At 36.5% G+C, this 22768-nt stretch overlaps 1 protein-coding gene across 1 annotated transcript; it reads left to right on the forward strand.

The window, feature by feature from the left end:
* The first annotated feature begins 14248 nt into the window (after positions 1-14248).
* On the forward strand, positions 14249-16069 carry LOC147482731 (D-mannose binding lectin protein with Apple-like carbohydrate-binding domain-containing protein). Its single transcript, XM_086580832.1, has one exon. It carries the CDS (start codon positions 14523-14525, stop codon positions 15975-15977), a length of 1455 nt encoding a protein of 484 aa, XP_086436958.1. The 5' UTR covers positions 14249-14522; the 3' UTR covers positions 15978-16069.
* The last annotated feature ends 6699 nt before the right edge of the window (positions 16070-22768 follow it).

Here is a 22768-nt window from a genome sequence, read left to right on the forward strand (position 1 = left end):
TTTAATCTTTTCGATCCGTATATAAGTCAACCAGCAGTCAGTTATTTTTTTTGAATTAGTTAGTGAACTACTACTACCAACATGTATAAATTAGTAAGTCAAACAGAGATAACAGAAACTCAGAATTGAAAGTATCTAAATCAACTACTGGCTAATGTGTAACATCCATCCGCTCTCCATCTTTCTCATCTTCTCTATCTGAAACTAAGTTTTCTATCTAATTACTTGCTCGTTGCTTTTTCTAGCTAGCTACCATGAGGGCTGAAGCCAAGTTAAACATTTGCTAAGGCAGAACATACTGTATTTGTAACTTTGTAAGTAACGATTTGAGTACGTTTGCTGGCATTGCGCTATCTGCCCACGTACGTTTGCACCTCTCAAATCTCAATCTGCATTAAAGCAAGCAAAGTCAAAGAGTTTATTTTGGGAAGTAGACAATGAGCAGGTAGTTATGCTTTGGTTGGTGTGGTCGGGAGCTTATTATCTAAAGTCAAACAATATTTCTTCATCTCCATCTAGATTCTAGAAGATCTCAGAGCGTACTAGTCACTCTATTTGGATACTTTGACTATGAACGAACAAACAGAAAATAAGTAAAAATTGACGCTATTTTCACAATATCTTGAACTTTACCTAATGTGCACGTACGGTCACTTGTTCATTCTTCCTACGCACGCTTCTTATGTACACGGAAGAAATTGGAAAGTGGTATCGTGCTTGACTGCTTGTAGTGGATCAAAATTTTCACTGGGTGCATAAAAAATTGTCTTATCAATGTAAGAATTATATAAATTGTTCTAGACTTCTAGATATCCTCCTAATAACGAAATCAAGTCCAATAAGGCAATCAGCACGGCACTATTGATCAAAGGAATGCGAGGATACAGTATGCAGATTACCATCCGAACATCTAAACTAACTTAAAAATCGCTTTTATATTTGGACTAACAACTCAGTTGGCACTGACAGGAAATCATTTAAAATTGATGGATGTTTAGTAAATCTCTTATGGAGTTCTATATTTCCAGCTTCTGCAGTGGAATTCAAGCCTCAAAGTGTCTCTGATCACACACCTCTTGTTCTATCTTGGTACTGTTGCGATATAACTTGAGTCCTACGGTTAGTGGCTCAAATCTCTCTGATTGTATGTGATATATTAGAACTCCTGTAATTATGGGATATACCAAAGTTAGAAAGAAAATCTCCTAGAATTAGGAAACATTTTATTATATTCTTAGCTATTTAAGCCTAACGTTTGTGAATGAGAAAGTAAGAAAAAATCTCCAAATTTGTATCTTTGATTTTATCTTGGTATCAGAACTAAGTCCTACATATCTACATCACCCGCATCTTCTCTCACGGAAAAAAAAACACCATGACTTCCAATCCTAAAAACTCTATTCAAACCACTCAAACCATATCTTCATCTTCATCTCTAGTCATACATATACAATCAGAAAATTCGATTTTCAATGCAGGCGTGAGTCTGAATGAAACAAATTATGATGTGTGGTCTCAGCTTATGGAGATGCATATCGCCGGACGTGAAAAACTTAATTATATTCTAGGTCAAACACCTCACCCAGCCGAAACCAAACCCTCTTACACAAAATGGTATGCTGAGAATCAGAAGGTTAAAGGTTGGTTGTTAACTTCAATGTCTCCTGAAATCATGAAGCGCTACCTACGGTTACGCACCACACGTGAAATTTGGAACGCACTTGCCAAAGCATTTTATGATGGGTCTGACAAATCACAGGTATTTGCATTAAACCAACGAGCGTTCTCTACCAAACAACTTAGTCGTTCACTTTCAATTTATTATGGTGAACTTATCGAAATATTTCAAGAACTGGATCACCGTGACAAAATTACCATGAAGGATCCTGAAGATGTGATCTAGTATCGTAAGTCAGTAGAAAAGTTGTGTGTACATATATTTTTACGTGGCCTTGATCCCGAGTTTGAACAGCTGTGTGGAGAAATTCTTCGAAAAGATCATTTGTTAGACTTGGAGGCTGCTTATACATATGTACGACGTGATGCAAATCGACGCACTACTCAAAATGATGATTCTAATCTTACAGAACCTTCTGCTATGGTTGCCTGACAATTTAAAACGTAGAACATGAAGTTTGTTTCAGCCATAGACCGTGTACCATAATCATCCTATCCTTCTGTAGGATCAAAAAATTAGAGCTATGAACTGGGAGGTACTCGATCTGAGAGGTCTTGTATTCACTGTGGTGGAACCAGACATACAAAGACGCGATGTTACGAACTGATTGGGTACTGATAAAACGTTCATTTGACGTTATTGGTTTTACACTTAAGTCCGAAGTCCAAAAACCAAGTCCAAAGTCCTTATAGTCGTCCATTTAGTCAAGTTACCTTACTCACGTGGGCTTGGTAAGATAGGTTAAGTAAGGGATCGCGTCCAAACCTTAGGGCTCGGCAAGGTTCACAACTGGAATTACAACTTTTGGTGAGTAGGATTTTAGGTTTTGGAGTTGGTTTAATTAAATTAACGGTAATGCAAATAATGTAAATAAATAACGGTGATTTCGACGTAAATAAACAAAGATAGAGAAACAGGGAGAGGGTTAATCATACTCATGCAAAAATCATTTTTTTTACAATTTATATTACCACATCACTATATCTCTAATTCGTCTCGAGTTCATAGATAAACCCGAGATGACATCGAGTATCGATCCTTAGCGAAATGCCCGCATCTCTGAGTCGCATCACACTACCATAAGGAGTTGAACTAATATTTCATCTCTGGAATATCATTTCAGCTCCTAGATCGATTCTACATCAGCTGGACAAATTAGTGAGTTGTCTGACACCATAGAGTCGCGCGTGAGACATTTTGGGTCTCTCGCGAGACTGTTCTGGAACATCAGCACTCTAAATTTGTACAGTCTCAATCATTTTGGGACCGGATGTATAATCTATACCTAATTCCTAAGTAGTGATTTTAGAATATTAAAGTGTCAATCTGGATTCTCACACGAGCAATATAACCCTCCCCCTGAGGGTGGGATTAGCTCATGGTCATTGAAGGAATAATTAAACTTGCTGTATACAATAAATAAGTAAATGCATGACAGGAATTAAACTTGAAAATAAATGACTTTTATTAAGAAGAAATAACTCACAGTATTGAAGCTGCTGGAAGAGAAAATGACGAAATATAAAGTACTGGAATGAAACTACAGACGATAACTAAAGCTAACTAACTAATAAGCGGAAGCTAAAGCATAAAATGCTGAAGGGGAAATATTGAAGACCCCCTTACATATATATAGATTGGTCTCTCGTGAAGGGATTTAATTGGGTTTTGTCTTTTTGTTAAATTGAGACATTCAAAACTTTGAAATACAAAGTTTTGTCTTGAAACTGTTTTCTTTAGTTTTTGTCTTCTTGCTCCATATCAAACCAAATTTTATGTTTGGTTTTGTCTTTAGCCCAATTCAATTCAAACTTTGAATTGGTACGTGTCTTCTCCTTTTGCAAGGTGGCACAAAATTGTGACCATCATTTGCCACCTGCCTATGCTAACTCGTCATGCCTTTTGGGCTGAGTGGGAAGACTTCAAATATTCCAGTATTCCCGTACTTCAATGCATGTTTTATTATTATATTCACATTAACTGTGGAAACCTGCAAAAGTACGAAAATATAATTATTACATGATTATTAAACACATAATCGACCAAAATGCTATGTCTCTCGGGGTTTAATATTACAGTTTTGGATATTTATCAGGTACCCAGACTGGTGGGATCCGAACAAAGCACCACGTAAGTAGAAGGGCAAACAGAATCTTGGTTCTGTTGCAATGGCAAAATCAAGAACCGAACCTGTTGATGAAGTTTGTGCCTCTGCCTTAATCGCCAAGTCAGGTAATGATGGTAAGGCATTAATTGCTTCTTCACCTATTATTAATGACATAGATAATTGATTCAGGATGTACATATCACATGATTTTTACAACACCTTACCTCACTCTATGAAACCATCTAAATGTCCTACTATGTCTACAACTATTGGTACTTCCTCTCCTGTAGTAGGAGAATGTTCAATAACTCTTTCGAAGACTTTAAATTTGGATTCAGTTCTTGTCGTCCCATCTTTTAACCATAATTTATTATTCGTTTCTCAAATTACTCATACCTTACAATGTCTTGTGAGTTTTTGGCCTAACCATTGTGTTTTTAAGGATATCAAGACTCGGACGACAATTGGTTATGGTACTAGACAAGGGAAGCTGTATTACCTTGAGTTGGCACTGACAAGTTCAACAAAGTTGGCTCAAGTATTTTCAAGTGAAAGCTCTACTAATCACCCGAAATGGAAATTTGGTTGTGGCACAAACGCTTAGGTCATGCGTCTTTTGGGTACTTGAAGAAATTGTTCCCACATTTGTTTTCTCAATTATCTGTCTCAGAGTTTAAATGTGATGTTTGTGAATTGGCTAAGAGCCACCGTATTCCTTTTCCAATAAGTATGAATAAAAGTCAAGTACCTTTTATGGTCATTAAATCCGATGTGTGGGGTCCCGCAAAGCACCCCTCTCTAAGTAATGCTCGATGGTTCGTATCTTTTATTAATGATCATACCCGCATGACTTAGGTGTGTTTAATGACACATAAACATGAAGTAAGTTCTTTATTCAAGCAATTCCACATGATGGTCATGACACAATATCATTCTCATATACAAGTTCATCGGAGTGACAATGGTGGTGAATTTGTGAACAACGATTTGGCTACTTATTTGAGTACCCATGGAATTGTTCATCAGACAACGTGTTGATATGCTCCTCAACAAAATGGGGTCACCGAGCGCAAGAACCGTCATCTCCTTGAGGTGGTTCATGCATCATTATTTGGTGCAAATATGCCCACCTGGTATTAGGGTGAGGCACTGACATTGGCAGCCTATCTTATTAATAGGGTTCCCTCAAGCTCACTCAACTTTCAGACACCCCTTCAGATCCTTCAACAAGCCATAAACTCACCTATTGTTTCAAATTTACCTCCTAAAATATTTGAATGCATAGCCTATGTTCATCTACGTACACATTTAAGGCATAAATTGGAACCCCGTGCTCTTCGATGTCTATTTGTTGGTTATGTTTTACATCAGAAGGGGTACCCTTGTTACCATCCACCTTCTCAGAAAATCTATATTACTCATGATGTTCGATTTCATGAAGAAGAAATGTATTACTCTAGATTTGAGTCTACATTTCAGGAGGAGAAATTAGGTGATACAGGGCCTTATGAGGAGATTCTGGAAAATATTTAGCGGTCTCATGAAAATATTACGAAGCTCAATGATACACGCCTTAGTGTGGAATCAAGAGATGATGTAGTGGTTGAGGAAAATCACATAATTGTGACACTAAAGGGGTCAAACGAAACTCGAGGGGACAAAATCGAAACAGATGCAAGTGGTGGCTATCCTGAAATGAATGATGCAACTCTTGGAACTCAAGATAGTCCAACCACACCTCCCATGGCTGAAGTATCAGATAGCCAATTGTCTAAAGAGTCTGCATCCGACATAGAACCTCAGGTAATCTCTAACCCTAATAGAAAACTTCTACCCAATTGGGTAACTAGAGGTATACCTAAACAGACTTATGAATCTGTTCTTAAATGCAAACCCAAATACCCAATGAATAACTTTCTATCTTACCATAACTTGTCAAAAGAATGTGAGGTATTTGTGAATCAATTATCTGTTGTGTCTATTCCTAATAGTGTGCAGGACGCTTTAAGGGATACAAAATGGAAGGAGGCAATGAATGAAGAGATGAGATCCCTCCAAAAGAATGAAACATGGGATGTGGTTGACTTACCTTATGGAAAGAAACCAGTTGGATGCAAGTGGGTATTCACGGTTAAATACAAGGCAGATGGAGCTATCGAATGGTACAAAGCGAGACTTGTTGCTAAAGGATACAGTCAATCCTACGGTGTTAACTATACGGAAACTTTTTCCTCTATCGCCAAGATGAATACGGTACGTGTATTGCTATCTTTGGTTGTGACCTTTGATTAGCTGTTACATCAATTTGATGTAAAAAACACATTCCTACACATAACTCTCAAAGAAGAGGTATACATGGCATTGCCCCCAAGATGTAATATGTCACTTATAGGAAGCAAACAAGTCTGTAGATTGTGGAAATCCTTGTATGGCCTAAAGTAGTCGCCCAGGGCGTGGTTTGGTAGATTTACAAGCTCAATGAAGGCATTTGGGTACCGGCAATGTAACTCCGACCATATGCTTTTCTTAAAGCACAAGAAAGGGAAGATTACTACACTTATCATCTATGCTAATGATATAGTAGTCACCGAAGATGATAAGGATGAACAAAAGGCACTACAAAACTATCTTGCTCGAGAGTTCGAAATGAAAAATCTTGGTCCATTAAAATATTTCTTGAGGATAGAGGTGCTGCGATCAAAGAAAGGTATGCTCTTAACTCAAGGAAAATGCACTTTGGATTTGTTAAAAGAAACGGGTATGTCAGCGTGTCGTCCAATATCTACTCCTATGGCTGAAAATGTAAAGTTGGGAAACTATCCAAATCAAGTCCCTACTAACAAAGAGCAGTACCAAAGGTTAGTGGGCCAGTTAATGTATCTTGCTCATACACGGCCAAATTTGGCATATGCTCTGAGTGTAATCAACCAATTCATGCATTCCCCAAGTCAAGAACACATGGATGTTGTTATTCGTATCTTACGTTACTTAAAGTCCTCTCCCGAAAAGGGAATTCTAGTTCGATAAAGCAATGGAATTAATATTGAAGGATATACCGATGCAGATTGGGCAGGATAGATTGATGATCGAAAATCTACATCAGGATACTTAACCTTTATAGGTTGTAACTTGGTGACATGGCGGAGTAAGAAACAAGCTGTAGTTGCAAGATCAAGTGTCAAGGCTAAGTTTCAGGGCATGGCAAATGGAATATGTGAGTTATTGTGGCTTAAAAGATTATTGCATGAGTTGCGTGTTAGACATATGCATCTAATGAAGTTATATTGTGATAATAAGGCAGCTTGCGACATTGCTCACAACCCGGTGCAACATGATCGGACAAAACATGTTAAGATTGATCGACACTTTATCAAAGAGAAACTCGAGGCTAAGGTGATAGAACTTCCTTATGTTCGGTCTCAAGATCAATTGGCAGATGTGCTTACCAAAGATGTTTCTAGTCAGACATTCCATAAATGTGTTGACAAGTTGGGCATGAGTAACATATATGCTCCAACTTAGGTGGAGTGTTGCGATATAGATAGCTTGAGTCCTACAGTTAGTGGCTCAAATCTCTCTGATTGTATGTGATATATTAGGACTCTTGTAATTATGGGATGTCCCAAAGTTAGAAAGAAAATCTCCTAGAATTAGGGAAAATTTTATTGTATTATTGGCTATTTAAGCCTAACGTTTGTGAATGAGAAAGTAAGATAGAATCCCCAAATATGTATCTTTGATTTTATCTGGTACGACATCTCAAAAAATGTCTACCCATTTAGATTCTCAAACGTCTGGACTCTCCATCCTTCTTACTCATCCATTGTGGTACAAGTATGGCATCAACGCTTCCTAGGCAACCTTGTGTATGTGCTCTATCAGAAACTCAAACTGCCGAAGAATTCTCTAAAGACTTGGTCTAAAACTCATTTTTCTAACCTCTCTATTATAGTGGAAGCTGCTAGAAACTACATGTGTATCCTTCAATTACAACTGCAAAGCAGTCCTACTGATCAGAGAGTTTTTGTTCTTGAAAAAGAGGTCAAAAAAAGCTATTGTGATCTTACTCTTGAGTTCGAAGATATTAAGCAAAGGGCAAGTAATAAATGGGCCATTCTTGGTGATAGGTGCAATGCTTACTTTCACAATATGGTTAAAAGAGAGGAAATGCAGGAACAAGATCTGGACCATCACTGATGCAGGAGGTAACAAACTTGTATAACACTTTCAAGTGGTTGATGCTCTTGTCACTCACTATAGTGAAATCCTCGGTGACACTACTGTTATTAAGGATAACTAATTTTTCTTTGACAATCTTAAGGTGGTTTCGAAACTGGGAACACAAGAGGCAGCTATGTTAGATATTGATGTCACTTTGGAAGAGATAAGAGATGCCCTCTTTGATATGGACAACTATAAAGCCCCTAGACCTGATGGCTATAATGCACACTTCTTCAAATTTAGTTGGGCTGTAGTAGGAGAAGACTTCTCTAAGGCCATTGCCTACATGATGCACACTAGGAAGATACCAAAAAGAATTAACTCCACATTTATGTGTCTTGTTCCTAAGATCCCAAACCCTTCAAGGGCATCTGACTATATGCCTATAGCTTGTTGCAACATCATATAGCTTGTTGAAGTCATTGCATTGATGAACTCTTTAGTAGATATGAATCAAGTTGCTTTCATCCTAGATAGATCCATTCAAGGTAATCTCTTGATTTCACATGAACTTTTGAGAAAGTATATAAGAAAGGGTGTCTCTCCCAGATGCTCACTAAAGGTAGACATTAGTAAAGCATTCGATACTGTCAGCTGGTCAGCCATCGAAAGCTTCCTCATATGTCTCAATTTTCCACCTACCATGGTGCAGTGGTTGAAAATGTGCTACTCTTCACCTTACTACTCTATTTTGGTAAACGGATCCCCCGAGGGCTATTTTAAAAGGAAGAGAGGGCTAAGGCAAGGCGATCCCATGTCTCCCTACCTTTTTGTCCTTATCATAGAAATTTTTAGTATCCTTTTGAGAGAAGGGCTTACATCTAAACTCATCAGTGCTCACCCCAAATGTAAGAATACTAAGATTATCAACATTTTTTTGCTGATGATTTGCTCCTATTCATCAGAGGAGATGTGCAATCCATGTTAACTGTGAAAGTGATCCTTAATACTTTTGCACAAGTTACTGGATTATTAAAGATCAACAACTCTAAAACCACTCTCCTCACTGGTGCCCTGAGTTGTGAAGACAGTATGTTCTTAGCCAATATTATGGAGGTTAAACTGGTGCAACCACCTATCACCTACCTTGGATTGCCTCTTATTTCATCCATATTGGGAATCAATGCAAAGAATGTCTACCCCTTATTGAAAAAAAAATCACAGGCCAGATTCAGAACTAGAAGTCAAGATGTCTCTCACATGCAGGTAGATTGGAATTAATCTATTATGTTCTCTCCTCCTTTCATGTCTATTAGGCTAGAAACTTCATTCTCCCCAAGACTATTCTTGATGAAGTTTCTAGAATATGTAATATATTTCTTTGGTTGAGCCCGGACAAGGAGAAGGGTATGCATCATGCAAACAAAGCCAAAATAGCTTTGAGAAAGCAAGAAGCTAGGGTTGGGTATTGTCGATTTGAGACAATGGAATCGAGCTTCTCTTACTGTGGACTTGTTTTTAACCTAGTTTCAAAAGAGAATTCCTTATGGTCTGACTGGACGTGGCAGAACCACATCAAGGATAAACACTTTTGGAAGTTAAAGATACCCAATGACTACTCTCGGGTGTGACATAATATTTTGAGTACAAGAGATGTTGCAGTGAAGTTTATTAAGTATTGCATTCCCAATGGAGAAAACACTTCGGTATGGTATGACCCTTGGTGTTTTAACTTTCTTCTCATAGACTTACCTGAAGCAAGGAATCACCTCCATATACCTCTTGATGCAAAAGTAAGTTCTCTTCTTGTAGCTGGAAGATGGAATGACATTGTTATGAATCTTCATTAAGGAATCCTTAAGAAGAGTGTAGGGGATTTTCCAAGTATCACCTGATCCTCTTTTGTGCCTTGTGATGCATAACTTTTTAATATTGATGGAGAAGGGATGAGATGATTTTATGTTCAGGGTTGAACCACTTTATGGCTGCCTACGTATCTCCTTGTTTATTTAGAAGAATCAAACCCTATTTTTCACGTAGTTCCTTAGAGCGGATTCCTATATATTTGTTATATAGGAAGAGCCTTGGGAGTCCTTGGATTAGGGTTAACTTCACCTCTTGTGAGTTCCCGTCCATCCTTGGACTCTGCCTTCCTATTAAGAATCATCTCCTTATGGAAGTCTGAATCTTGACCATATCTTATTAGAGGTAGGTTTCCTTGTTGGTCATAATAACCCATTGCATATAGGAAGATTAGGTCGACCAAAAGGTAACTCATAATGATACGTCATTCTGATTCCTTCCTTATCATCAAGGATCGCCCTCTTCAGCTTCCTTCTATTCAGGAACTGTCTTTATCAATTCTTAACGACTTGGATCGGAGAACTGTTATATTTAGAGGTGGTTCGTCACGTGACTAACACATGCTTATAACACACTCATGATAACACACGAGATTACTTATTCCCAGAACTAATCTGGTGGTTCTCATCTTATTCTGGGTATCCATAGTCCCATGTCATTTCCCGCCTACATGTCATCTGGTTAGTGACGGGAAATCCCCCTTACAAAGAGTATTATGGACACTGATATCAATAACTTTCTACTCGAAGATAAGGTGGTTTGGACTCCTAGCTCTAATGGTCTATTTTCCTCTAAAACAGCATACAAAGCGCTAAGAACCCCAAGAGAAAGAGATCTAGTATAACCTGGTATAAGGTAAGTATGTTATGCCTAAACATTCATTTACCTCTTGGCAGTTATTTGCAAATAACCTACATACCAACACAGGATAAGCTTAATTATCAAGAAAAAGGTACTACATTCCTCATGTTGTTATCTATGCAATAGTTCTCGAGAGAACTCAAAGCATCTCTACTTTGAGTGTCCTTATTCAAAAACATTATGGGGACGAGTTAAATCTATGTTGGGTTTAAATCAATCTATACTTAACTCAAACAGTGAATGGCATAGGATTATGAGGACTTGCAGCTCGAACACATCCCTAGCCGAGACCTATAAAGTATTTGTTTGTGCAACAATGAGCTTCCTGTGGATGGAAAGAAATCAAAGGAGATTCGAACACAAGTCTCAACCTTGGGAAGTTGTGTGTTCTACTTTGATGAGCACTATAAAGTTATACTTACAGGGTTTGCTTGCCAATGTAAAAGTGAACCAAGATGCTCAGGTGCTCCTTGAGAGTTTAGGTATTGTTACTACCTTTAGAAACAGGCCCCTGCAAGAGTGTATATGGACTAAACCATTAGGTGATATTGTGAAGTTCAACACTGATGGCTCATTGTCAGATTCGAGAACTGGAAGTGGAGGGACAATTCGTGATTGCTTTGGTGAGGTTCTTCTAGCTTTCACTGGCTCAGGTGGTACGAGGTCAGTAATTTTTCAAGAGATGAAGGCTATCTATGAAGGGCTAAGAGGTTGTGAGATGCTACAGAAGAGTAAAATTATAGTTACCTCTGACTCTATGAGGGCTATTCATAATTTATTAGGAAAAGAACATGAACCTTGGTACTGTATCAACTTGAAAGCAGCTATTTTGAATATAGCATCTAGGATGTCCTTGTTGAGTTTAATCATGTTTTTAGAGAATATAATAGAGCTACTGATTATTTAGCATATCTAGAGGTATTACAGGGTTGTAACTACTTTGTAACCCCCATAGAAGCTCAGCTTCTAACCACTGTGGGTGAGGACAAAGAATGTCATGTTTATATAAGAAGAAATCAATCAAATACCCTCTGTAACCCCAAACCTTATATAAAAAAAACTTAAAAATTGCACCCTTGAACTACAGTCCCGCAATAGTGAAATGATATATTTTTTAGTAAGTCTTCAATCATTTTTTGACGATTTTGCCCCTCCTTTCTATTTGAAATTTCACATATTGATTTTGTTAAATATTGTAATATTTGTGGTATTGTAAGGGTATAGAGGGAATTAAACTATCTGTATATCTCTACACTATATGGTAGCCGGGTTTTGAGGAACCCACTATCCACTATTGAGTAGGCAAATTGAAATCTCCCTATTTGCTCGATTTATAAACACCACCCTCACAAAAATTATAAGGCCCCCTTTATTAATAATTTAGAAGAACCCCCTAATGTAACTTAAATTATATAATTATTCTCCATTTTTCTCCCTGAATTTAGAACAAACCCTCTTTTATTAATAATTTGAAAAAAAAAAACTCTCTAATGTCACTTAAATAACATAATTATCCCTTATATTAAATTAGATGTGCCTCCCTATGTTATTACAATTAGAATCCAAAAAAACCATACTAATTATCGATCTCCACAGGTTTCAAGACTTCAAGGAAAAAAAAAATCGATGCGTAGCACGGTTTGCATACTTGTATAATTGAGTTGCTCTCTCTCTCACCTAAAACAAACACACAACGTGTGCATATTGTCTAGTACGTAAACACATATTGACAAGAAACTTTTTTGAGAGAGACTTTTTAATATACTAGCATGATGCATGTTGTTGAATCTAAATGACATACTTGTCCTTAATATTAATTCAAATTTACTTGAATTTTTTTATTTGGGTTTGTGTGATTTAATTAACAGCGCAAGGATAAAACCGTACATAAAAAAAGGTTGAAGAGTTACATATAAACAAATAATAAACCACTACATAAATTTAGGCCCAAACACATAAATTGACCAATAATTTCGTTTTAGGCCTGGTTGACTAATAATTACGGTTTTAAGACAAAAACGGGTTGACCTCAGCATCTATCATTAATAATTTCGCTATAAGGATATTTTCTGGCTGACGTCAGCAAGTTATTTTTTATTAATACCAATTATAACATTCTCTAATATACATGCAAACACCACTATGCATGTATGATATGCACTGCATGTGCATAACACACAAGTAAACACTATTATGCAGTATCTCTTGAAAAAAATTAAAAAACAATCTTTCAAAATTGATATTCTTTTTCCCAACGACCCGTTTGATACTTCCCAGTTCCCATCAATCTAACCAAACACAATGGAAAATTTTAAAAGCCAGCCGTACTAAATGAAATGCTAATTAAAGTTAAAAAAGATTGTACAAAATATTGCAGAAATATTGAGAAATGAAATTCTCTTTGCCGTTTGTCTTTCTTATTGGTTACGAGTTACGACCAACATCGTCGTCCATAAATACGTGCATGGTGGCCACAAAAAAGATAATTTCACAAGTTGTTATATTGTTTTTTCTCCTTTTCAACTGAAAGTGAAAGAAAGAAAGAACACAAAAAACACTAAAAAAAGAAACATGAAAACAAGTAAACAACCACAACAAATTTTATGGGGCTTTCTTCCAAGCCCAATCTCGAATCATATTAGCCCATGCATCATCCTCTAAAGTCTGAGAAAAGCTTCGGTCCTTAGTGCTTAGGACCGAAGTCTTTTTCCTAAAGTCTAAAGTATATTATGAACGTGTATTCTAAAATCTAGGGTGATCTTGGACACACCCATCAAAACACTCTCGTACCCAACTTTAAAATAAATAAATAAAATTATTTAAGACATATTTAGGTTCCTAAATTATCATTTTTTTTATTAGGCGTACCCAAGACAAAACAAGTCATTTACTTATTCTTCTTTCTTTAAAAAAAAAAATAAAAAAAATGTTCTTGAATTCTTCTCCAATAATTTACCTCGCTTTCTAACAACATTTCTCTCACCAATAAGTATGATTACAAATCAATAACTAATTATTTTGAATTCTAAAGTGTAAGATTACAAGGCCATGTGTTGTTGTTTTTTGCCCCTGTTGGAAATACCCCAAATGAATTTGGGAGATATTATTGGATTGAAGTGGTTATTGAAGTATGGCAAAAACTTTAGTTAGTTATAGGGTATGGGAGTGATTTTATGGGTGTGTCCAAGATCACCCAAAATCTAAACTTCCAAAATCCTCAAAATGAGTGCAAAAATGCATATTATATAGGAGTGATTTTTTGCTCCCAGCGGGATTTGCTCCAAGAGCTCCAAGCGAAACAGGAACCAGCCACATGTCTACTACTAAAAAGAGATTGACAGTTATCAAATTCCTTCCTTAGAACAAACTTCCTGATTTGCCCCCACTAAAAATAGAAATAAATAAAAAGAAAAAGAATTAAAAAAATCTCATTGTAAAATATATAGAAGTTCTTCCCATCATTAGTTAAAGATTTTTTTTATCTTTTTTAGTTTGAAAGAAGTGTCACTAGTTCAGCACTTCAAGTTTTTTATTTTTTTTTTTTTTTCTCAACAATTAATACCAAAAACTAGATTTTGTAACTGGTTAAGTTTTTTTCTTTTATTTTTTTAAGATTGGGGGTAAATCAGAAAACATATATTAAGGTGGAAATTTGATAACTGTTGACCCCTTTTCAGTAGACACTTTGGTTCCTGTTCCCTTGGAGCTCTTGGAGCAAATCCCGCTGGGAGCAAAAAAATCACTCTATTATATAGTTTTCTCCTCAATATATAAAACTCAATCTCTCGTGGCTCTTCTACTACTTCTAATAATAATCTCCTCTCTCCATTCCTCAAACTTCAAAAACCCACTATGAAAACTCCCACCGAGTTAACTAGACCGATTCACAGCCTTCTCATTATCTTTCTTCTTCTTCTTCTCTACATGCACTTTCAAGTCAAAGCCCAAGAACTCCACAAAGGCTTCTCAGCTACACCAGACTCATCCTCAAAATCTTTTCAACCCCTTCTCACTGACTCCAGTAACAATTTCTCCCTCGGTTTTCTCCGAGTTAACCGATCCCAACTCACTCTTGCTATTCTTCATCTCCCTTCTTCTGAACCAACATGGTTTGTTAACACAACTAGAAATTTGGAATGGTCTAAAAACAACAAACTTTTATTCAATGGTAGTCTTGTGTTATCGAACTCACATGAAGGAGTACTTTGGTCAACTCAAAGTGCTAATGGTAATACTCTTCTTCTACACAACAATTCAAATCTTCAAATTCTTGATTCAGACTCTGTTATTACTTGGCAAAGTTTTGATCATCCAACAAATACCCTTGTTCAGAATCAGAATTTCACATCAGAAATGTCTTTAGTTTCTTCAAATGGGCAATTTGAAATGAAACTTGGAGACAACTTCATCGGTTTATACTCAACTTTCGAACAAGATTCGAAACAGATTTACTGGAAACACACAGCAATGCAAGCTAAAGCAGAGATAGTTCAAGGAAACGGTCCACTTTATTCGCAAATCAGCTTACATGGGTATTTGGGTACGTATCAAACTGAAAATGCACCAGTAGATGTTCTTCCTTTTGATAGTTTTCAAAGACCCGTTACTGGAATTCGTCGACTCAAACTCGAATCAGACGGAAATTTACAAGCCTATTATTGGAATGGAATGAGTTGGTTACTCGATTTCAAAGCGATATCTGAAGAATGTGAGTTACCAAGTTCTTGTGGTTCTTATGGTTTATGTAAACCTGGTAAGAATTGTGAATGCTTAAATAATAAAACAGAGTATAATCATTCCAGTGGGGAAGAGTGTTTTTCTTCGCAAACGGGTAATTTCTGTGAAGAAAAAGAGGAAGGGTTTTGGGTATTAAGAAGAAATGGAGTTGACTTACCTTATAAAGAGCTAATGGAGTTTGAACAGATGGATAGTTTAGATGCATGTGAAGATTCTTGTGAGAAAAACTGTAGTTGTTGGGGTTCAGTGTTTAATAATGTAACTGGGTATTGTTATAAGATTGATTACCCAATTCAATCTTTAGTTAGTGTTGGTGATGAGAATAAGATTGGATATTTTAAAGTGAGAACAGTTGTGGAGAAGAAAAGACACGTTGGTTATGTTATTGGAATTGGGATTTTGGTTTGTGCTGTTTTGATGTTTTTTGCCGTTGCTGGATTTGGTGCTTTGAGAATATGGAACAGGAGGACTAGAGTTAATTGGTTTGTTCATGATGATGGAATTTCTCCTGGGCCGTATAGAGATTTGGGTTCTGGAAGCTTTAGATCAGTTGAGCTTTGTAAGAGCTAGTTTTTTCTTTTTTTGCTTTTGTTTCTTAAACTTGGAACAGTAATTTCCACTTTGTAACTAAAACACCGTAATGGAGGATTTTTTGTGTTTCATACTTTCATCAAATGTTTACTGTGATCTGTCGTTTGTTGTTGTCTGGTTTTGACTTTTGAGTTTTTGACTTTCGAGATCCCCACAAAAGCTACATTGAAAGGGACCAAATGACCATTATCCAAATAAATAAATTCTGGACGTGGTTTGTTTTCAATGTGGAGCGAGCACTACTTGCCAACATGTTTAATACTTTTTTTTCGCTTTAATACTGGTTGGGGATTCACACATTAGTTTCTTGACTTTCTTCATTGTTTGGTCCCGCAAATCGAGTAATCGACTATGAAGTTGATCGAATGATTGATTACTCTATAATATATGCTTTCGCAGGGTTTCACGACTCTTCGATGAGGTATACTGCCTTGAAGGAGATACAGCAAATGAAATTGTAGTCCGACACCTTTTTAAACCAAAATCTTGGCAGTATATTTCTCTAGATGAATATGATGAATCTAGCTAATCTAGCATTCGTTGCTGAGCAAGAAATGAGTCCGGTTTCTCTATAACCGGTTACAGAGATAAATGTAACTATGTTATTGCACCCTTAGATTTATGCAGAGATCTATGCTATCAATATCGGATATCTCCGATTAATCGCATATCACTTGTAAACCGATTAGTTTTTACCGATTTTTTAATTTTTCTCACTGAACCGATTTAATCACCGAATTGACCAATTAATCGGCCGAGATGACCGATTTCTCACTAAACAGAGAAAAAAAAATTATTAAAAATATCAGTTCCCATCCAAAAAAATATTTAAAATTAACGAATTGGATTCTTAAACCGTATTAATAATAATTTAAATATACAAATTATATTATCTCTCTAATAAATACTATCACTTCTCAATCATTTTATTCCTTTAAATATTTAATCCCATTATTCTTTTAAATATTTAACGTAATTTTTGTATTTGACATATCTGTAGTACTCTAAAATTGAGCTAGTTAAATGTGATTATGAGAATTTGATATTTTTTGTTGTATCTTGAATCACTATTTAGAAATATTTTGTATGATTATATTATTATATATTTTGAAAACATTAAATATATACATCTGATATAACTAATTAAATCTCCGATTAATCGCATATCGCTCCTCGACCGATTTTAACTGCTTTGGTCGAGATACACAACACATAGATATCGAGATCGAAGTCTATATTTCGAGATAAGTGTGTGCATTTCAAGACGATCCAACGGTGCAATAACATGGTTACAGGTTACAAATATTCATCTCTATAACCGTTGTAGCCGGTTATAGAGGAACCGGACTCATAAACAAAAATGTTGAAGTTGTGAACATTCTGTGGAGTATTTCTGTATTTTATGTCTAACAAAGGGACAGCAAACAGCGTGCTTGAGGGAGCCGAGCTCGAGTCACAGGATTCGTTGACTACCCCTATTTAAATAGAAGCGCTTGATTCTCATCTAGTCCACCAACTTTAATTTCCCCCTCCCCCCATATAGTCCACTGTCCACTGACCTCCATCTACATGCAATACTATAGTCAAAATCTTCTTAACTAATCTATCATATGACGCATTCAGTGATGTACCAAAAGCAGATTTTGGGTTTAATCTCTCTGGTTGATACATAACCAGCATAAAAACTCTCTCATTACATACTAACCTATAAAAACCTCATATTTTTTAAAAATACCCAAACAGACCAAAATACTTCTGTAAAAACCAGACTGACGTCATCCTATGTAAATTTGTATTTACATATGACAATATAAAATTACACAGTCTTCTTAACCTATTTAAATTTAAATTTTCATATGAAATTTTTTTTCATAAGAAAATTTATATTTATATTTACATATGAAAATTCATATTTACATAACCTGTGTCACCTGTCAGTTGTCAGAAAAAACGTCTATGAAATTTCATATTTGCATATGTAAATTTGTATGTACATATGTAACTTCATATTTGCATATGTAAATTCATATTTCCATAACTCGCGTCACCTGGTTAGAACTCAAATGTAAAAAAAATGTCTATAAAAATTCAGTGACTGTAAATATAGTTTTACAAAATGTGTCTATATAACATCAAAATGAACAATCAATGGAGCAGCGCCACCAAGGCCAGCCGGACGACGAGAAAGAGGAGCTTGAACAGGTTCTACAGCAGGTAGAATTTCAGGGTTCCTATTTAAACCAGAATCGCACAATTCCCCAATTGAGAGTGGCATTTAAGTTCTAACTCACCTGTTCTAAGTATTATTATGCAGCCCAGGAACAAACCCATAGTGTAACCACCTCAAATAGCATATAAATGGAACAAACATAGAAAATATATTCATTTATAAATATGTCCAAAGGAACCAAACAAAAGTACCTATATACATAGCAGAGGAACTACCGTTGGAGTTAAATGAGGTCAACCACACATGAATACATGATAAAAAGGAGGTAAGAATCCCACCATTCAAAATCTTCCTACCAGAAACCAACTATATATTCACTAACTACTAACCGTAAAACTAGCTATGTAATATGGTTTTAAAATCTTTCCAACCATCAAACTCTATCAAGCACTCTCCCAAATTCCAAGAGAGAACATCCATCATTTGAATAACACCGTCCAGGTGCTCCTATTTTCCTTCACTTGAACGGGAGGAAAAACATCATTAATGTTGAATGTCGAGTAGATCTCAGCTGGTGTCTTTCCTTTCATCATGTAAGAGAAAGTCTGGACTACTAGATCAACCAAGCTTTTAATGTTCAGATAGTTTGCTGCCTGTAGAAAAAGAGAGCAAACAATCAACTCGAGCTACCATCGAGTAAATCGAAAGAGAACATTGGACAAGAAACAAGAGCCCCTCAATCACGCACATTATTGCACATAATGCACATACAGAGAATCACAGAGCCTATCCTGGTATTTATGCAAGATTCAGATTAGTCTATACAAAAATTTACCAACATTGAGCCATAAACACCTGATCTAATTTAATTTCCAGTGAAAAGTCAGAGTTGCAGAATATGAAGAAGACATTAAAGACACTCAGTGCCCAAAGATGATGTTTCTATACATGACTCTCAGACATCAATTATGGTAATAATGTAATATGGTATCATGGTTCAAATTAGCTCTGAAAAAAAAATCCGAATATGAATTACAACTAGATAAAAATGAGAGGCAGATCACTCAAAGTCCAACCAATCTAGTAATAATCTGTATAAGCAAAAATTTAAAATACTACAATCTAATGAATGAAGAAAATACCGACCGGGCAAAAAGTACTACAAGCAGTGAATATCCGCGTGAGATTTACTATTAAATCATCGTTTTATTCTTCTAATTTAAAATGATTGTCGGCTAAAAAATGGCCTAGCAGGTTTTTGGTAAAGCACTTTAATGGTGTGGTAAGTGGTGGTATTGATGATGGGGATCATTGGCACAATCAATAACAATATTCTAAGAAAACCCCCTAATTTCAAATATATATATATTAAGATAAACAATAAGATTCACATAAACCCTAGAAAGCAAAACAGAGAAGGGAAAAAATAGAGATGAATCACGCATACCAACATGATCTCAGACAAAGTAATTAACTTGATCGAGGTAAATAAATTGTGAATCCCATCAATATCATGACATTCAACATGCATCTTGCAATACTCGAGAACTTTTAAAAGAATCTTGTTGTTCACGTTATGAAGAGGGATCCCATCATTAGGACAAGACTTATATTGGATCATGTGTTTAATCAATCTTGATTGAAACGCAAATGCTTCTTCTATCACAACTTATTAGAGTCAGTTTCTTTGTGCTGATCGATGGGTTGAAAGAATCTATCAATTTCTTCATTGATAGATTCTTCTTGGTCGAAATTACGATGAATATGGAAAAAGGATAAAATGGGTAATAAAATAAAATAGGAAATAGAAATCGGACTGGAATTTTGCTGATATTAGAAAGTAGGGAGTTTATGTAATATGGGCCGATAAATAGGGAGGTTATGTGATATGGGCGGATAGGAAGGGGTTTACACTTATCCGGATTCAAACCAAGGGGCTGAGCCCCATTTCTTGGTACCAAAAGTGTATATACTTTTATTTTGTTATTAAGAGAATAGAGGAGATTTGGCTAAAAACAAATGGGAAGACCGAGTTAAAAAAAAAAAAAATGGGAAGACCGCGCCTAGATAAACCAGGGATCCTAAGAGCATCTTTAGCAGTGATATCAACCTAGCATCAAACACCAAATTCTCAACTTTAGTGATCCTAAGAATTTGGTGTTTTTTCAACTTCAGGAGAACTACATGTTGATGAAAACACCAAAAAAACACCAAACCAAACACCAAATCGACCAATATTTGGTTCCAGGTTTGGTACTGTATCAAATCACTCATGCGGTTTTGCCAAAACCGCGCGGTTTTTCCAAAGACCGCGTGGGCTTGGGCTGCTAAATGGGTTTCTATATGGCGGTTTTGGCAAAAACCACGGGCTTGGCTTTAATGGCGCGGTTTGCCAAAAAACCTTTAATGAAATGCTTTTTTTCGAAAATTAGAACCGTGGTGCATAGAACTTGAAAAATTATGAGTTGTGCATAGAAGTTAAGAAATTAACAATTGTGCAATTGAAGAAATTAAGAATTGTAATTCAAAATTGAAAAAATCAAAGAAATTAAAACCTATGATTATGATTATGCAAGTCAAAATCTATGATTATGATATAATCATATAATATCCAAAATAATCCAAAACCTATCATATTACATCAAATTTATTTAGCTCTCTTCTTACGCTCCTTACCACTCGATCCCTCTCCTCTCTCTATTTGGACGTTCCAAGCTCGCTTCCTCTAAGTTCCTAATCCGGAGATCGATGATCTTCTCTCGCAAGACGGAGGTTAACTACTTCACTGAAGTTCTTCTTCATATCCCCGATGTTGCTGCGTGTACACTTGTCGCGATATCCTCATACGTTTTCCGAAGTCTCGTCATCATACGCGTGATTGCCGATTGTATATGTCCGAGAATATGCCTCCTCTCTTTCTTGGCTATAATGATACAGGCAGTTCTCATCCCATCAAACATAAGAACACGGTTATCATATCTTTCCGAACCTCACCTGAAAATCTAAGAAAATACGGTGTGAGAGTACATATTATATATATAATGAAGAAGATAAATAAAACAATTAAACTCACCATGGTATACTGATTAATCTGCGGCTCTAACTCAGATAAACGAGCATGAGGCACCTCAGGAATGGAAATACAAGTAGGCTCCCCATCAGGTCCACACACGACAAACATCCGAGGATTCTTGGCGCATTACGTGAGTCGGCCGATATGCATTCGAGGTTGTGGGTTGTAAACAAAGCTATGGTGGATGAGGAATATGTAGCTCACGTCTCATCCCTTCCAGGCCCACAAACTCGAAGTTGCTATCCCGACCAACGGGAGGCAACAACGGACCCATGGAGACACAGTTCCACCATCTATAATATCGATCGTGAGCCCGCTTTCAACAACAAAAGAAGGCGATCCGCCAAGGACCACCACCGGCATGAACTTCATGAACTTGAATTCTACCCCACGACTTTGCATCACTAACATCCGCATGGGAGCACATGGAACTCCATAACATCCGGTCATCCGCCTCCAACATCCGCCGCCCAGCATTACCAAACCCGATCCACGTCGACGGCAAAAAACAACTCTATGACGCGTGACAACACACAAGCATGCCGCACAACCGATCGTCAAAGGCAAAGAGACAAACGCCAAGGTCTCCACTCAATAGATGACAATGATCTAATATCAACTGAAAGTAACGAGCCATACGGATATTATTCCTAATATTCCCCTCATTCGAGTCAAGTGAGGCCCCGACCAACTAGCAAATCTAGGGCTTAGTATCAAAGAATCATGTCTATGTTAGGACAAAGACATCGAAAGTACTCATAAAACCAAATCTCTAAAAGTCTCGTGAATTCTCCAATCGAGGACTTCTACTTCCGAATATGCGTGAAGCTTTATCTAACGCCGATATCAATGTGGCATATACCGAGCTACCTGTGTCATAATCTCTTATAGTATGCAAATCGGATACATAAGCATAATATCTCAAATGCATCAGTAGAATGACCATTGGGAAACAAAACATGCCCAATAAAAACATAAAAAAGCCCTAACATACCGACAAGACCCACTACTCTCGGTAGAAACCAAAGCTAACTCCGCTAGTGTATCAGGATGCAAGAGGGGTTCCATATATGCAATCTTAATATGAGATAGCTTAATCCCAGAAGAATCATAAGCATCCGCACCCAAACGAGGAAAACTCATAAGCATACTATCCATATTCTCATAATTTGTATGAAAAGGTATCGGTTGGCCTATACCGATACTCAACCCATAAATCATAGTGAAGTCTAGTGGTGTGAACCCTAACTCCGCACAAGAAAAATGAAATGTATGAGTTCTACTCCACCATCTTTCTACTAAAGCTATATGATTTTGCCAATCGGCCTTCTCATAATCTGTATCAATCAAAATACCCAAAGGTGTATACAAAATATTATCTCTAATATGTACAAACTCATCCAAACTCCTAATAACCTTTCACCACTCTCTAACACCAAATAAAGCCGATCTAACTCGGTAGTCAACAACATGCTAATATTATAAAAAAAAAATAATGCGTATAAGATAAATAATTAATTGGTCCAA

This window comes from Coptis chinensis, chromosome 8, assembly GCF_015680905.1.
Source record: "Coptis chinensis isolate HL-2020 chromosome 8, ASM1568090v1, whole genome shotgun sequence".
Lineage (NCBI taxonomy): Eukaryota > Viridiplantae > Streptophyta > Magnoliopsida > Ranunculales > Ranunculaceae > Coptis > Coptis chinensis.